This window comes from Nymphaea colorata, chromosome 1 (assembly GCF_008831285.2).
Source record: "Nymphaea colorata isolate Beijing-Zhang1983 chromosome 1, ASM883128v2, whole genome shotgun sequence".
Lineage (NCBI taxonomy): Eukaryota > Viridiplantae > Streptophyta > Magnoliopsida > Nymphaeales > Nymphaeaceae > Nymphaea > Nymphaea colorata.
Window position 1 is genome coordinate 28,716,050 of NC_045138.2, and position 18,170 is coordinate 28,734,219.

Genomic DNA, 18,170 nt, shown 5'->3' on the forward strand with positions numbered 1-18,170 from the left:
TGGATCTAATGAGCTGCCCCATATAACTAGAGTTAAATTCACCCAAGTTTCAACACTAAATTAACCCTTTAAAAAGTGAGCTCCATGTGGCATATGCCTCACAGAAACCCCACCTACCTCCACCCTTTTTATTGCAATACTTATAAAGGAAGAGAACAAGATGATGGACTTGAGCAAAAGAAAAGAACAAAATTGCACATGTTTCAAGATGGACTTGAGCAAAACAAAAGAACAAAATTTCACGTGATGGACTTCAGAAAAAGAAAAGAACAAAATTTCACCTGTAGAAAGGTGATAGGAAACACTCCCATTTAGGGTCACTAACCAAATGGTGGACCCATCTTCCAAACACGCAAGAATAAAACACAAACAGTTTGAAGGAAAAATCCAACGAAGGCTGTTGCTTTGCTTGTCTTACTTTTTCTTTATTTGCATTTTCCTGAACGTCGATACATCATCGTCGTCATCACCAAGTCTTTCTTAAATATAAAGTCTTACGTGCATGTATTAAGGAACAAGAAACTGGTAAAGAACCCAAAAACAAAAGGAATTTGGCGGGATTCCTTTTACATCTCTCTCTCCTTCCCCTTGCTTCCTCTCCTCTGAGTTAGGGTTGCATGCAACTCGACTCAAAAAACTTGAGCTCAAACTCGGCTCGAACTCGAGTTGAGCTCCACAGAATAGACTCTGAGTTCGATCTCGATTTGACAATACAGCATCAAACTCGATATCGACTCCACTATACGAGCTCAACTTGCTTAACTCATTTAAATCGTTTTTGTTAAGTCTATCTTGTTTCTTTTACTTGTTTAGTTGCTATTTGTTTAACTATTCACTCATAGTCAAACCGAGATGAGTTGAAATGAATCCAGTTCTCACAGCTTGAACTCAAACTCTTAAAATTTCAGTCATACATTTTGAACTCAACTCGAGCAAATTGAACATTTATTTTGGCACTGCCCCATCATGCACCAACTTTACCAATCGTCGTGGCGCTCTTGCGAAATGAAAGAAGTGAAATCGGAGTTATCCAAATTGCAAATTTGGACAAAAGTTTGTTTTCATGTGGGAGTCTAGAAATCCATTCGTTGTTGAAATTTTATTTGTATCTGACTCTTTAACTCAACCCGCATGGAGGTAGGCCGGCTTTTGTTATTAACCAAAAAGTGTATTCAAACAAAGTCATGAGGCCACTTGCGCCTCCTGCTGAGAAGTGAAGTGAAACGAGCGAGAGCCCTCACAATATCAAGTTTGTTTCTCTATAATTACCATACAACTAATTTGAATTTATATAGTGAAATTATTTTATATATTTTTGTTTAGAAACACAAGAAATTAATCCAAGTTAGACATATTAAGGTCTTGTATACTTTGGAAGCGCATTTTGGATAATTAGGAAAACAGCTTGACTTCTATATTTACAATTTATTATCCACCATCTAATACCTTGAAGTCGGCGCCTTAGATAATTCTTATCAAGTTGGGATTTGAGAGCCTACTATCTACCTTTTTAGCATTTCATAGCCAAAAAACCTATTTGTGTTGTCTAATAGTTGTTTTTTTTTTTTTTCCAAAACATAAGTCATTGAGTGCTATTAATAGGCTAGAAAACTGGGTGTAATCAACCAAAATGATGTATTATATACAGAGTAAATGAGACATTCAGCTGATTTATCATGATAGAAGGGTGGAAAAAAAACAAGAAGAAAAAAGTATAAACTAAAAATGATCAAATTTTTTTCTCGCTTGTCTCTAAACTATTTATTATAACGAATCAAAACAATCTTTACGAGTGAGCTGAATGACCCTGAATAGCTAGATTCACCATTCAACACATTTATGAAACTTATAAGTACATCGAGCGTCTCTGATTGGTTGGAGCTCAAGATCGCTGGAGAATTTCAACTCTTGCTTATACATATTGAAATCAACTGGTTACTTTTATGATTAAATGTTTTTTTTTTTATTTTATTTTGTATCACAAAAAATTACTTCAGTTACATTCTGTTGCTAAGAACCGTCGCCTATTAGTTGACAGTCACAAATGCACTTTTTACAATAATTTTGAACGGCACAAAATAAAAAAAATGTAGCCAGCTGATTTCATTTCTTTTATATATATATATATATATATATATATCTCCAGTTATTATTGATTGTCCCTGTTCTTTCGTCCCAATCTTATCCGGAACACTATTTGAATAGAAGCTATGGACAACCTTTGCCTAGAGGCTAGAGGGGCTTCCCTCTCCATTTTTGTTTTCTCCATTTTTACGATAGGAGAAAGCTGGCACCTTGTCACAGGCATCATGAAGGCTGAATATTCATCATTTTATATGCACTCATAAAATGATGAATATTGAGCCTTGTTACGCCTCGGTTTTAGGAAGTTGTTGTTATAAAATTTGTCATTCGAAGCTTAACAGCGTGAGCCGTATTAAAATCAGACTTTTACTGTCTCATCATATTTTTAAATAAAACATAAAAAAAAATTTGCAGGCCAGGCCGGCTTTGCTCCATGTTTATAAAACAGTGTTAAAAAATTTACCTTTGTGAACATAATATTGCCAATTAATAACTTAATATTGCCCTTTTTGGCTCGTATATTTGGCGCTTCATGATTGTGCTATGGCAGTGATTGGGAGCTAATGGTCTAGAAGAAGCCATGCCTGTGCAATGAAATAAATTTCCAGGAGATGTTGTGAGCTTCTCACGCCAGCGTCCGTTGCATTCTCTCTCTCTTTGGCATCACAGAGAGCACGTCCTCTCTCTCTCTCCATGTCCAACTCAGCGTGCTTGAATTGCATCGACCTTTCCGAACCAGACATTCATAAATCCGTCTCTCTTCTGAAACAGGTGCTCTCTACTTCTCTCTGTCTCTCTCTGAGATGCCATCTTCTTTTTTCTCGTATCTTTTTTGTGATATGATTATTTGGCGCAGGCATGCGAGGACTCGGGGTTCTTCTACGTGGTGAACCACGGGATCAGCCAGGAGCTGGTGGACGAGGTCCTCGCCCAGAGCAAGAGGTTCTTCGACCTCCCACTTAAGGAGAAGATGAAGCTCTTGAGGAATAAGAAGCACAAGGGTTACACTCCTATCTTGGATGAGACTCTCGACCCTGACAATCAAGTTCATGGTGGTTTCCCCCCAACCCATCGGTGATTCACATGATTTCAAGTTTTCTTATGTGGGGTTTGGTTCAATAGGGGATTGCAAGGAGGGCTACTACATCGGCGTCGAGGTTCCCGAGGACGACCCCCGTTCCCAGAAGCCATTCTTTGGCTCAAACCGTTGGCCTTCTTCAGGTAATCCATAGACGTAGGAGATTTACTGCATAGTTCGTTGAGTTTTTGACAGTCGATGGGTTTCAGTTTCTTTGTTGCAGTCTCAAGTCCCGTTAACTAAGTGAGGTCTAGATTGAATTTGAACCTGGCTAGTTTAATTTAATAGAGAATCTTTACCCTGTCTTCTGCTTCTTTTCAAATAGAACTTTCACCTTCTCCTTCTTGACACAACTGAGATGGATATATTCGTTGTCCAGGTAGCAATTTAGTATTTTCCCGCCTCATACTTTTCATTGCCTGTGAAAGTACAGATTTCATTGCCTGTGAAAGTACAGATAGTTATATGCTCCATCTGCAATCATGTACGACCTACTAGTCCTTCCCCCCTTGCTTTATGAGAGAGTTAGAAAAGCAGACTCTAATGGTGGGACCCGCTAATGAAGACGTTATAAAGTAGAGGTATTCCAAACTGAGCTTTTCAAGTAGCAGGTAGAAATTCGAAAGGGCGCTACTCACTTGGTCCATTGATTAAGTGGTCAGACTTTCAAGTGATAGATCATGCTTCCGAATCTGACCACGTTCTGAAAAGGACAGGAGATTGGTTTTTTCAGTTTCCTCCTGTGGGCTCCCAGAATAAAGTACTGGCTAAATTCTTAGGGAATATGAGCAAGTCTGAGGGCTGTCTCATAGTTGTCTCTGCAGCCCTTGTACTTATTTTCATAAGAATGGTTGCTTTATACTCACGCCATAGATCTCCCCACAAGTTCCAAGACATCCAATAATCTGCCAAATATATGTTACACTATAATCAACAAGTAGGAAATGTTCACATTTCATCTTGGACGAGGATGAGATGGGTTGTAGTTCTCGATGTTAAATTGGATTGGACCTTTTTCTATTTAAGCTATGTTGTGTTTTCTTCTCAAATTCTCTTCATTTAACGTGTTCAACTTTCACATCTTTGTTGACATGTACGAAGTAACATATGTCGGGTTTATGAGGATAACTTACTGACTTGGATTATATTGTCTGAAGATGTACTGCCAGGCTGGAGAGACACCATGCTTAAGTATCATGAAGAGGCACTGTAAAAATTCTCACCCTCACATGTTATAGACCTGTATTTGATATTCACTTGTCCTTTCCTCTTATCTTAATTGTGTCCTCAGAAACAAGTTTTTCTGCACTTCCCAACCACTGAACTTATCTTTGACAATTTTATTTGCTTGCTTCAATCATATGTATCTCATGTAGATTTCCTTTTTGCCTTCAGTGAGGTGGTTAAGTCAATTTCTAAGATTATTGCTCTGGCTCTTGATCTCAATGCTGAGTTCTTTATCAAGCCAGAAATTCTTGGAGAACCCATTGCAACTTTGCGACTTATACATTATTCAGGTGTTTAGCAATTTGAACATCATAACTTCATTGTGTTTTTTCCTGTATGTATATGAATCACCATGATCAGCCTTTTCAGTGTTTCCAGATGAAGTATCTAATCCAGAAAAGGGAATATATGGAGCTGGAGCACATTCTGATTATGGTTTGATCACACTTTTGTTAACAGATGAAGTATTGGGTCTCCAAGTAAGATATGCTTGATTTTAGTTTCCAGTTGGACTGATTTACTTCTCGTTGTTGATGCTAGCTTCTTACACTTTTGGTCTGTGCCAGATATGCAAAGATAAGGATGCACAAACTCAGGTTTGGGAATATGTGCCTCCAATGAAGGGGTGAGCACACTGTTATGGAAGTTGTAGATACTAATACGGCTATAGAAATTAGAAAGTTTTGTGGATGTGTGTTGGTTGCTGACCATTCTTGTAGTGGCATGCTGTTGATGCATTGGTTTTGGCACGCATAGCTTGACAGTATTATTTGCTGGTGAGAATATGTACATTGGGATGCAATTCTACCACCCTACCATAGAAAAGACGACCATATCATGATGAACTATCATATTCAAACTTGTGCAAGGCCTAATATGCATACAACATGTGGGACAACAACTCTCTCTCTCTCTCTCTCTCAGTCTCTCAGATCCTGAAACTTTGAATTAAGTGCTCTATCATTATCAATTACAGTGTCAAAAGAGAACCAAGCTGAAACATAGTTTGGATTGCAATTAAAAGTGGCATGATAACTTTGAGCGCATGTGAGACATACTCTTTTTTTTCCTCTTTGTGTTTTCCAAGATAGCAACAAGCAAGAAATCAGCCGATTTGTGCTTCTTTTATCAACATTTCTACAGAAAATTTTGGTCATGGGTTCAACTTTCAAACATAAAACATGCTGCATGGCCATCAGTTTTCTTTTAGGCCTTATTCATTTTATTTATGCAAATTTAAAATTCTGTCCTACTTGTTAAGGCATTAATATGAATTGTCTCTGTCACACATCATATGTGTGAGGATGACCTAAAAGTAAGACAGCGAGAAATCTTCAACGGTTTATATACCTGTGTGTTATACTATCAATGGCCATGTTCATAGCCTTTTCCGGTATGAGCTGGAATCAGCTATGGGAAGGGTTTGGAATCTTTGGATCTGCTACATCAGGCACTCGGGTGAGGTCAATAGAATTTGTGGCAGAATCAGGTTTTGCTCAAATATGAGGTCTTGCACGTGCAGATGCATGCCTCAAGGGAGATGGATTATGACACCCCTTACATGTGAGGAAGACTTTAAAATAATCCTATATTGAACGTTTTTAGAAATCTTTAGGAAATATACCCATGTCATACTATCAGTTATTTTTATAAATCTTTAGGAGATATACCCATGTCTTACTATTGGTTATCCTGGTTTATGGTCTTTTTTATGCACAATTCTAAGGCAGCTATCGAACAGGTTGGAATCGGTCAGACCAGACACTAGGGAGTGTATTGGACTGGGTTGTTACAATAGCTGCTGTTAGGGAACATGGTTTCTTTTGTTACTTGATCTATTTTTATTTTTTCAATGGAGTTGACTGCACCAGTCTGTTTATAGAATTGACTGATAATGTTCACATTCAGTATTGACTTATATTCTGTGTGAAATCCAGTCTGATCTTGTGAAATTATCAGGGCGTTTATTGTAAACCTCGGTGACATGCTTGAGCGGTGGAGCAATTGTATCTTCAGGTATTCCTCCGAAGTATGCAAACAAAGGCATGATGTTTTTTTTTTCCCTCTTACATCTTAAAATGAGGCATCCTCTTATCTGGTACCTAGTTTAGGGGGAGACAAGTTGGATAATTACCTGTCCAAGAGTTATGCCTCACTTTGTTGCAAAAAGCATGTCATTACTTCATGGTAGATTAGAAGTGGCAACTATCTTTAACGTTGATGATAAGATCTGCCATACAACCAAGACTATTTGAAGTCCCTTGTTCTTGAGTAGGATAACTTCTGTTTTTGACAACCCTGACTGTGTTGCTCACATCTAATCTAAAAGATAATATAGTACAAAAGAAAATGAACACCAAGGATACTCGATCTCAGTTTTTTACAAGAAACAGATGTGAAACATTGGGGATTATGATGGAGGATTGAAACTGCATGGCCTTCTTGTGGTGGTTTTATTTGTTTATTTTCCTTGAGTATCTTTGGCAGTCAACATCATGTATTCCTTATACATTTGTTTGATATATTCAAAGAAAACTTTCTAAAAGGTTAACCATATCAGTGCAACTTTCCATGTGGATTTCGATATTCTTGTGAATTTCCTATAACTGCTCTGTTTCTTGGATTAAGATAGATAGTTGCAACTTAATGCAAGGATGGTTCTCTGGTACATAGTCAACATTGTGCTGTTTACCAAATCCATAAACATGCTGGAACAAGGCAGGAGATAGGCCTACCTTGGTTTCATACATTGACTTAAAAAACTTTAGACAGGATCAGCTTGGCATGATTCTAAGCTGGACCAGCAGTCAGTCTAATGGTAGGTCAACCATGCTTGTGTCAAGTTATTCAAGACTGTGGTTTGGTCCTGCTAACCTGCAGTTAGCTACTTTCCCTATTCAGAAAATGGTCCTAGAACGTTATGCCTAGACAGACAAATTGAATGTTGTCTTCTTGAATGAGTAGGAGAATTGGCTTGCCCTGCTGATTTGCACCTCCACTGATCTTTTCTAGAGACTCTATTGAAAGGAGAGCTTTCCATTAACTACCACTCAGTTTTCAAGCCCTGCAGTTTAATCAAATTTGGTATTAGGACTGAAAGATCTTCTCATATTTTCCTTTCCTTTTTGCAGATCAACATTGCACCGGGTGATAGTTAATGGTCAGGAGCGCTATTCTGTAAGATGACATTTCTTTCTGCAGTTTATTTGACTGTAGCTAAATAATTCTGTTTGTTCAATAGAAGTCTTCTCAGAAAGCTTAGTTTGATTTAAGTGACTCGCTGTTCAAGACTATGTCATCAATTGCTTCTTCATGCAAATGCTCCCAATGCCCACTTTGGACTGCTAGTCCCTTGGTAAGCATGTAAGAGGAATTTAACCAATTGGTGTGGTCCATGATTCCCTTGCTTTTTTCCTCCCGTGGAATCTACACTTTTGCTGGGAAAAGTTTGCAGCTACTATGATGTGCTTGACAGGTTGAAAAATTTGGTTAAAATCTCCCGGTTAATGAGTAACAGGCGGGGTTCATTTTATATTCTGAATCCATTTAAAGCATCAAAGTAGCTGTCGTATCAGAAATAGTATATGTAACGTAGTCATTTAGACAAGAAAATTCTCGCAATAATGTCATCTTGGAGCCAGGTAGAAAGCTCATCATTCTTAATTCCATATGGATGTAGCTTTAGGAATTAAGATGAATGCTATTTGTTCTACAATTATTTGTGGCTTTGGTAATATGTACGAGATGGTTTCTTGAAGAAACATTTCTTGAAAAGCACTTCTAAATATATAAGAGAAATAACATTCACAAATTGGATTATTTTGACAGGTAGCTTTTTTTGTGGAGCCAAACCATGAATGTGTTGTGGAGTGCCTACCGACGTGCAAGTCAGCAGCCAACCCCCCAAAGTATGTCTCTGATCTTTTCCAAACCAAGCATTTCATTATGCAGATAATCATGGCTGTCTCCATGTATGGCCTATTTCATCAATTATCTGCTCTCCTTCTCTTTCTTTCTCTCTCATGCATTTGCATGAACTAGTAGTTGATAATGCAAAGAAGTTTCTAATCTAAAATTATCAAATCATTGTTTGAGAAGCAGTAGTAAACCTTGAAATATTTGTCTTATTCATAAAAATGTGCATTTTTCTAGATAATCAGTTATGCCCACGTTGCTTCCAAGTGATTCTTCGGTTATATGTGCTTGTTGAAAGAAAGAACACAAAAGAAAACTTGCAAACTGTTGCATCCCTTTGCTAGTCAGGTCTACTCCTTTCTTAAATGTGTGGATCATCACTCATAATGTTCAGGTTAGGTCATTCACGGTTGCCAATTGGAATGAAGTTCCTTCCTTGCTTCTTCTTCTGCACATTTAACGTGATTTGCTATGACTGCTCTTGGTTGGAATATTGTCCATCAGTCTTCTGGATCTTTGGCTTGTTTACAGTGGTTTCTCTTTAGCAGGTTCCCTCCTGTCACATGCAGTGCATACCTGTCTCAGCGGTACAAGGAGACTTATGCCGATCTAAGTGTCCACAGTGAAAATCGAGTGTAGTTGGTCTTGATTCGAGGCGCTCTTGTCGTGGACCTTTTTTCCTGCAGTTATATACATGGATGTACTGAAATAAGCGCTGCTTGGCAAACGGCTAAGTTTATTCGTATACGTACGTGCATAGTTTAATAGATCTAGCTTCTAAAATTATCAAATCATTGTTTGAGAAGCAGTCGTAAACCTTGAAATGTGCATTTTCCTAGATAATCAGTTTGCCCACGTTGCTTCCAAGTGATCCTTCGGTTATATGTGCTTTTGAAAGAAAGAACACAAAAAAGAAAACCTGCAAACCTGTTGCGTCCCTTTGCTAATCAGGTCTACTCCTTTCTTAAATGTGTGGATTATCACTCATAATGTCCACCAGGTTAGGTCATTCACGGTTGCCAATTGGAATGAAGTTCCTTCCTTGCTTCTTCTTCTGCACATTTAACGTGATCTGCTATGACTGCTCTTGGTTGGAATATTTTCCATCACTCTTCTGGATCTTTGGCTTGTTTACAGTGGTTTCTCTTTATCAGGTTCCCTCCCGTCACATGCAGTGCATACCTGTCTCAGCGGTACAAGGAGACTCATGCCGATCTAAGTGTCTACAGTGGAAATGGAGTGTAGTTGGTCTTGATTCGAGGCGCTCTTGTCGTGGACCTTTTTTCTTGCAGTTGTATACATGGATGTACTGAAATAAGCTCTGCTTGGCAAACGGCTAAGTTTATTCGTATACGTACGTGCATAGTTTAATAAATCTTACTTCCACCAATTTCTGCTCGCACGCCTGAATGTGTTGTCCTAAAATTGAATGGTTCGTTAACCTTTTCTTTTTTCTTTTTTTTGGTTATCGATCCAATTCCACATTTCGCTCTTAGTTAACCCAGCTAGAGGTGATTGTTTGAGGCCTTGGACAGGTAATATTAAATCTATCCTAGCGTTTTCTTTTTTAAAGAAAATGAAGTGCATGGCCTGGTGCAGTCTGAACAACTCTGCAAATGCATGTATTGAGAGAAGGGCTTGCTGGGCTTCCTTCTAGACGGGGACTGAAGCATTAGGCTGACCATTGAAGATTTCTTACCAACCTTGGAATGCTCTTCAACTTGGTTCGTATGGCCGGCGCCTTGTTCACCAGGAGAACTTGTCGAGTCGAATCGATTTTTGCTTGTGAGAGAGTCAAGTAATGCGCTTTGCATTTCCTTCATTGAACTCAGCTTACCCCAAGAAAACCTTGTTTCAGGTGGTGAAAAGAAGTTGAAAATTCTAAATCAGCCACCTGAAGGCTCGGAGGGAATTCTAGATCAATAATCAAGGCTCGAAGGAAAGCTCAGTCTCAACTAGATAAATGTGAAACAGCTAAAAAATTGGACGAAATATGCTCTCTTTGATGTGCAATAGGAAACTTTAGTATTATTTTTTGATAAACAAAAGGTATACCGTACATTATTCTTCCCTCCAACTCCAACAGACACCGGTCCAACGCAAACCTAAAAGACCCGAAGCCTACCGCTCCCGAGTCTTAACCTGAAGAAAGAGAAAAAAAAAAACACTTGTCCTCTGAACTGCTCAAAGTACACGCTTAAATAAACGCCCTTCGTACTACAAAACCAAACAGTTATCCTTTCCCAGCCCATTTGGATGAGACCCTCTTCTTGTTTCGCTTATCGGAAGTTGCGGTACACGGGGCTGTACATGCAGCTCTCTGCATAAGCTACAAGGTCCGCAGGTCGCGGGAGACGAGTCGCCAGCCCTGTTTATCACAAGCCAAATATATCAGATGATGTTTATGATCTCTCTCTCTCTCTCTCTATCTCTCTGAGACGATGATTAACTACAACAGAGATGACGAGACTTTTGTGGAATATAAAATCAGTTATCTCTAAATGGATGAGAGAAATAACGCCCAGTTCTCTATTTAGCATCACCGATGGTGGTGCTTATTTTGGGTATGATGATCAGGATCTGATCTACGTGTGGCCCTAGAACAAATAATCTAGAGGATTGGGAGCATGGGGTTCGTCAACAGTGAGCCTCTCTGACAAGTATCCGACTTACCGAGTTCATATGCCTTGGCTGCAACATTGGCAGCAATATGTGCAGATATCTTCCTGATGTTGGAGAATGATGGGTATATCGTCCCACTGTCAAGATCCTCCTGCCTTACCTGCTTAGCCAAAGCTTCCGCTGTTGAAACCAGATGTTTACAGTCAGTAAGACCTTGACCACATTTAGCAAACTTGCTAATAAAATTCAAAAAGAAAAAGGAAAATTAAGTTATGCCCATTTTATATTTGTTATTTATATAGAAAATTTAGTTCAGCGCTTACAGGCAGCAAGTAACATGTCGTCATGCACACGGATTGCTCCAGAGATCACCAGACCCAAACCAAAACCGGGGAAGATATAAGCATTGTTTGCCTGAGAGCACCACAAAGATAAACAGCAGAATAAATTATACAGGAAAACAGTCGCATGGCTGCGTGCTTGCATGTCCTAGTAGTCCTCTGTTTCTTTCCGTTTTCTGAACTAAATGTAACTAAAAGCAAGCAAGTTATGGTGAAAAAGGCATAAAAATATACATAAATAGAGAGGAAATGCATCCTCTTGCAGCTTTGGGTGTGCCTCGAAGAAAGTTACAAGCTATATACCTGACCAGTGATTCGCATTTCCCCATTAACTTCCACAGGATCAAAGGGACTACCACTTGCAAAAATAGCACGACCCTGAAAAGAAAAGAAGGAAAGAAAGAGCACAATGAATCATCAAGAATGATGTTATCTTCATGCCAATAAGTGCCAATATCACCATTCACAAAAGTAAGATGCCTACTTGGCTCCACTTATATGCTTGCTCCGCGTTACATTCAGATTGTGAAGTTGGATTTGACAGAGCTAGGATAAGGGGTTTCTGCAAATATAAGTTACAACTTCTGGTCAATCTTTGACCAAGAAAAATTAACCAAGTACATGCTATGTCATGGTTTGAAGGATACCTCGTTGAAGGAAGACATGGCTTCCACCACTTCTTGCGTAAAAGTTTGTCCCACACCTGATGATCCAATCAACACAGTTGGCTTGATGGCCTTAACAGCTTCCAGTAGAGTCTTCACCGGTTCATGTTCATGAGCCCATGGCTTCTTGAAGTGTTGAAGTGACTCCTTGCGAGAGTTCACGATAAGTCCCTGAAGTATGGAAAGAAAACATTTGAATAGACCATATCAATCAAAATAACAAATTAAACTGCCAAAATTAGATGGTAGTTCAAACACAAGGCAGAAGGCTAAGCAAAAGTTAATCCCACGTCACCTTTGAGTCCACAAGCCATATTCTCTTTCTGCATTCTTCCAATGGAGCTTTGGTCTGAAAGAGAATCCGACATGTGATTTTAGACTTCAAAATTCAAAACTCGGTAATTATCAGAGGATCAGTTGGACCGCTAAACATGAGGATAAAGGATACCTGTCTTGACATCTCAAGAGCAATCAGCTCTGCAATGCCAGTCCCAGCCTGCAAGTGATAAAAACAAAGTTGATAAGATAAAATGACACATGTCAGCAAAGTATTTTTCCATTATAGTTCGTGAAGTTACAGATGCAACTATTGATAAAAAGACTTAATAGTATCCAGTTCGTCACATGGAAGGCAACAAAGAGCAAAAGAAACATAGACACTTTCCTATCACCATTTGATATGAACTATATATTAATGGAAATGGCATTGGATATAAATTTGATTTTCAACTTACCTCACCAGCACCAAGGAAGAGAAAAGTGTGCTCAGCTAGGGATCCACCGACTAATTTTAGTGCCGCAATAAGCCCAGCAAGAACCACAGAAGCAGTTCCCTGCAAAAATTACACAACAGATAATCAGAAAAGAAGAAGAAGAAGGCAATGAAGTTTAGTAGAACACATATACATTACAAAAATTTGAAAAGAAAAAAGCAGAAGAAAGACATATACTACAGTAGTATAACTTTACCTGTATATCATCATTGAAGACGAGATGTGTAGTCCCATACTTTGCAAGCAACTCAAATGCATTGTGATTGGCAAAGTCTTCAAACTGAAAAATGTAAAAGACGGTTCATAAGACACAAAGTTAACAAGAAATAATCACTTAACATGGGCAGGGCACTTAAGAACAAGGAGTACACAAGATGCTAACCTGTATGAGAACTTTCTCCCCATAGTTCTGCTTAACAGCAGACATGAACTCATGCAAAAGCTCAGAGTACTCCTGTAAGCTTGACAAAGTGAGAGACAGACAGAAACAGAGACAGAGACAGAGACACACAGAGAGAGAGAGAGAGAGGGGGGGGAGAGAGAGAGAGAGAGAGAGAACCTGCCCAGTTGCTCTCCTTTGACGGAGACCAATGTAAAACTCATCATTAAGCAGCTTCTCATTGTTAGTTCCTACATCTATCGTAATAGGCAAGCACTGCAAATAACAGCAGAGACTTTATTTTCAATCTCTAAAAGAAAAACTTGGATGAATGATTTACTGAATCCATTAAAAAGTATATATGTATTTGGGACGCTTACAGCAGATGGACGAATTCCTCCAAGTGCAGTATATAGAGACAATTTCCCAACGGGGATTCCCATTCCCTGCATAGTTTTGAAAGACAACCAGTAAAATAAGAACAATAGAAAGAAATGTTAAGAAATGTATCACAAGTGATATTGTCAAAAGATATTGCAAGATTGTTTACTGATGATCAAAGATGAACGAATTACCTGGCAACCAAGATCACCAAGCCCCAGAATACGCTCACCATCAGTAACAACAATGACCTGAATGCCTTTCTCAGGCCAGTTTTTCAGCACCTCAAGAATTTTTCCCCTGCAAAATTGATATCATTTCATGAGCTGATGGACTCAAGTTCTCAATAATGAGTGGAAAAAAAAAAAAGCAAAGGGATGATGATGACGTGAAACAAAATAGCAATGAGAAGAAAACCAGATAAAAAAATTTCCAAAATCAACAGTAATGGACACTGCCAGAAAAAGAAAGATGGAACGTCATACTTCTCATTCAAGCTTATGTAAAGACCCTGTGGACGCCTGAAGATGGTTCCATACTTTTGGCAAGCTTCACCTACTGTGGGAGTGTAAACAATTGGGAGCAACTCTTCAACATTATCTATCATAAGCTTGTAGAATAGCCTTTCATTCCTCTCCTGTTCATTATTCAAAGGTGCTGAATTGGAAAACGGCTGATGATGGGACAACCCAAAATTCTATCTCAAAATGCACAAGTTCCTGTTATGCTCAATAGGCACAGATGTAATACCTGAAGCTCCATCAAAGCCATGTATCTTTGCAGTGGAACTTGATATTGACGAAGGTTTTGCATCAGTTTCTTCTCCTGTAAGAAACAGCTTAGAGTAAGAGAATGCAGCTAATATCAACCTGGAAATGAACAAGCCAACTAGGCACTGTGACACTGCTTCTTGTTGTCCGACCAATTACTGAGAATTAGACCACTGTGTATTAATTGAAGATATTATCAAAGATGCAGGAATAACGCACCTGAAGCTCCTGGGTGAGACAAGCTGGGGGCAGAAGCCCTCGCAAATAGTGTGCATCTCTCTCTTTCGCAGAAAAAGCAAGCCCTTTGTTGTATTTGGGATCTCTCAACAGAGAGTAGCCACTGGCGAACATAAGAAAACGTGTATGAGAAAATGATGTAATAATGAATAAAATATTCCTAAACATACCAAATTTGCCCTAGTACCCCCTGATCCAACTACAGAGAAAATAATCAAGTGACTGTTCAACATAAACTGATGAATAGTTTCAGTTAAGATTCAACATGATTACATAAACCAATCTCCATAATGCACTGCTAATTAACTCATTTAATAGTTGTTGAAACATGGACTAATTCAGATCAAAACCAAGTGACACAAGCTATGGTTGTCACAGGTCACAGTTAGCAAGTAATTGACAAGAGAAAAGTAGGGAAGGACCTTGACATCATTCAACTCATACCAATTTAGTATTGAAGCTGGTTAGTGTTTGGTTTAATTCAGACCAAAACTATAAATCTTTTAACAGGATCCATGTGCAAATTGCAGCCGAAGACCAGAGAAAACAATGTCAAAAGAGTTATCGGATAGCTAACTAATGGTCGCCATTTCATGGATACGTAGAGACAAAGCAAAAAAAACCACAAAATCCTTTTAGATGAGATTCCTTTCAGTCCCAAGATGATGTTGCACAAGTTGTAAATTAATTAGCTTCTGACCTCAAGTACTAACATAACATAAGAAGACCAGGCAAAGTAATTGCTCGGGCAAAAAAAAAAAGCCTCAGCTAGTCAACGGAATCAAGGTTACGCTCAAAAATATAATAACAATATTTAGAATTACTTTGCTTTGCAAACACAGGGACTAGCGTACCACATGAAAGTATTCAGTGAGTTCCCAATAAAAGTAAATTAATTTAGCCAACCAACCGAAAGCTGAAGATCAAGGTATAAAACAAGTCGGTCCTGGCCATCCTGGACCCCGAAAGGGAAACAAAATAAGGAGAATTGCTTCCCGCTCCTTGGCTAAGATTCTATAAAAGATAAAATATGCTCTAAAGGTATACCAAATTCGGAAACGAGAGAGAGACGCTAAAACTTCATTTAACAGGCAAATCGATTTCTGAAAAGAGCGCCCAAAGGGACGCTTTAAAGCCTTGGGAACTTCGACCAAGAAATTGCTTAAGCTTTCACGTTTCAAAAAATTTGCAGACATCCTTCAGAGAAAATTTTTTCCGACTAAACAAGGCCGAGCTCACGTTTCTACAAATACTTATAAGATCAAACCCCCAGATACCAAGCAAACCAGTAAATTTGAGAAAAAAATAAGGCATTTTTTTTCTTCTTTCCCTGAAGAGCTTGCCAGATCCCCATGTATCTGAGAATGAAGGAACTTCAGCCAAATCAGCGCGAAAAAATAACTGCTCTGGCAATGCTTCTCAGTCAAGAAACACATCTGTAAGATGAGATCATAAAATCATATTCAAAAGAGCTTAAACCTGACGCTGAAGCACCGGTTTAGATGGAGAAGGTAATAGAAAATAGGAAAGAGTAAAAACTAGAACGCGATTTCTAAGTAACTTCCAAAATGATCCAAAAATGGACTAAAGAAATCTGCCGAGAACCCCATTACTTGTTAGAGAGATTCGACGTCACATACTCCTCACCAAAATCAATGGCAACAGCAAAAAAAGAAAAAACAAATTAAGCACTTCATTAGCAGATTCCGCAGTGTAATGACTAGGAAAAGAAAAAGAAAAGGAAGAGAGAGCATCGATTCCACGTCTCACCTGGCGACGGAGACGGTCCAGGGAGTCACGAGCTGGTCTTCCGTGGCGCGATCCTCGCCGTAGACGTCCCCGACGCCGCCACCGACGGTCGCCCTGGCATCCATGTCCAGCACCGAAGCACCTTCCCTGATCTCCTTAAGCGTGCTCTCCATCGTCTCCGACGACCTCACCCCCGACGATCTGCACAGAAGAGAACCCCTCCGCTGCCTCTGCTCCCTCGCCGGCAAGCAGCAAGGAGAAAACAAGCACGAAGAAAAGGACGCTGCCGACGAGGACGAGGACGCGCTAGCGATCGATGAGCACACGCAACTCTAATACGTGTAAACAGAACCAAAAGGCACGTTCACAACAAAAACAAACACAGAAGGAAAGACTAAGAAAAGGAAGCTCAGTCCTCAGGAAGAAAGATCACACAGGCACGAGATGGAAAGCGCGAAGCTCCATTCAATTTATAGGCGTCATGGAACCGTCATGGAACATCCATACGGAGAGAGAGAGAGAGAGGGTGGAAAAAACGATTTTTTAATTCATAAAATTCTTTCTCTAGTTGTCAAACAAGAAGACCGCATTTTGTGTTGATTTTTTTTTCTGAAAATGAGAGGGAGAGAGAGAGAGAGAGAGAGAGAGAGAGAGACTTTGGCATTTACCTGAAGGGCTCTGTCGAGGCCAAGCATGATGGAGAAGAGTCGTCGAGTCGACTTGTCGTCTCGACGCCTCTCTCCTTTCCCAAAAGGGGGACGCGGTGGCGGGCGGCCGGCGGGACCGACGGCTCCTCCTCTCCCTTCCCCGCTCTCTCTCTCTCTCTCTCTCTCTCTCCGCGAGTTGTGGACAAAAAGTGAGAAAAAACGACGAAAGAAGTCCGGTCTCCGGCCGCCCCCTCCCCTTTATAGGTGTCCGAAGGGGTATTCACATCTACCGAAAAGCCCACATTGTTTCCGGTCAAGGACAAAAGGGGGTCCGTATTTTTAGGAGAAAAACGAATGGTTGGTGACCAGGGGCACCAGTAGGTCGCTCTGTAGGCTTTCTCCTACACTTCGGTCATGTTTACAGGCAAACCACTTAGGTTATTAGTTATTTACCTGGATCCACTTGATTTTTTACTAATTACTTTCATCGCCGTTTTTTCGCCTCAATTTTCCCTTTTCCACGAAAAGCAAGGTTTGGCTTTCGGATCACCCTTTTAGCTGTGCATCTTGAAAGCGAAGTGCACAATGAAAGGGGCGACTTTGCTGAAAGCTGCCCAACTTAATAACAGCAAGCTTCTGAGGTCCTCATAAAATGGATTTTATGAAAATAAATAACTAAATAAAATATGCTCAAAGCATATGCTTAGTTGTGGCTTCTTAAAAACAATAAATGGACGGGCTCGCAACAATAACATATTGTTATAGTTCCCAGATCACCACTGAGGATTTAAATATCTTTAGTGACACTCTATGCAGGCTAAGCTTTAAGTTTACAATCTAAAATTTAAAGGTACGTTTACTAACTTTGTCGCGCCAGGATTATACATTTAATTTCAATTGCAATAACTTTACAAGAAAAGAAATAAGAAACGTATAAGAAGAATATTATGTTTCTTGGAAGATGTATTGTTAACAAACATGATCTACGTTCTACTATAATTATAGATGTTTTCAGATTCATCAACCAAAAGTTGGGCATAATCATATTATATCTTCTAAGACAAAAACATTTAGTTGTTTGATCAAGAAAACAATGTTCTTCTTATAAAATGTTCTCTCAAAAAGAGGGAGCATGAAAGTTTTTGAGTGGCTTTTGTCAATTTTTTGATATGCTTACCGAGTGGGTGACGTGAGAGGGCAACAGTCGAGCCTTCCCCAGATGGCGCAAGGGCTTTGAAATGACTGGAATACCCTCTGTATTTAATCTTGTCCTACATTATTATTTTAGTGACCAACATTTG

At 39.3% G+C, this 18,170-nt stretch overlaps 2 protein-coding genes across 5 annotated transcripts; one reads left to right on the forward strand and one right to left on the reverse strand.

Annotated features, from left to right (window-relative positions):
• The first annotated feature begins 2,616 nt into the window (after positions 1-2,616).
• On the forward strand, positions 2,617-9,695 carry LOC116245717 (2-oxoglutarate-Fe(II) type oxidoreductase hxnY). Of its 4 annotated transcripts, none has more exons than XR_004170588.1 (12): positions 2,617-2,856; positions 2,942-3,137; positions 3,208-3,306; positions 4,321-4,372; positions 4,559-4,680; positions 4,760-4,869; positions 4,957-5,015; positions 6,350-6,406; positions 7,522-7,567; positions 8,219-8,298; positions 8,851-9,053; positions 9,460-9,695. XR_004170588.1 is itself a non-coding variant. In XM_031617229.2 (11 exons), the coding sequence occupies exons 1-11, from the start codon at positions 2,779-2,781 to the stop codon at positions 9,548-9,550; spliced, it is 981 nt and encodes a 326-aa protein (XP_031473089.1). In that variant the 5' UTR covers positions 2,619-2,778; the 3' UTR covers positions 9,551-9,695. The 4 variants fall into 4 exon arrangements, 1 of the variants encoding a protein (XP_031473089.1); XR_004170589.2 differs by having other exon boundaries at positions 2,618-2,856; positions 8,854-9,053; XR_004170590.2 differs by having other exon boundaries at positions 2,618-2,856; positions 4,769-4,869.
• A 618-nt stretch (positions 9,696-10,313) lies between these two features.
• LOC116245716 (NADP-dependent malic enzyme) lies at positions 10,314-17,095 on the reverse strand. The gene is made up of 19 exons (XM_031617227.2): positions 16,891-17,095; positions 16,244-16,554; positions 14,456-14,576; positions 14,217-14,291; positions 13,952-14,103; positions 13,661-13,766; positions 13,466-13,531; positions 13,266-13,361; positions 13,089-13,160; positions 12,903-12,986; positions 12,668-12,766; positions 12,382-12,429; positions 12,229-12,282; positions 11,916-12,104; positions 11,753-11,830; positions 11,572-11,646; positions 11,251-11,341; positions 10,979-11,107; positions 10,314-10,673 (listed from the first exon to the last, which is right to left on the reverse strand). The coding sequence occupies exons 1-19, from the start codon at positions 16,915-16,917 to the stop codon at positions 10,585-10,587; spliced, it is 1,962 nt and encodes a 653-aa protein (XP_031473087.1). The 5' UTR covers positions 16,918-17,095; the 3' UTR covers positions 10,314-10,584.
• Positions 17,096-18,170: the final 1,075 nt, after the last annotated feature.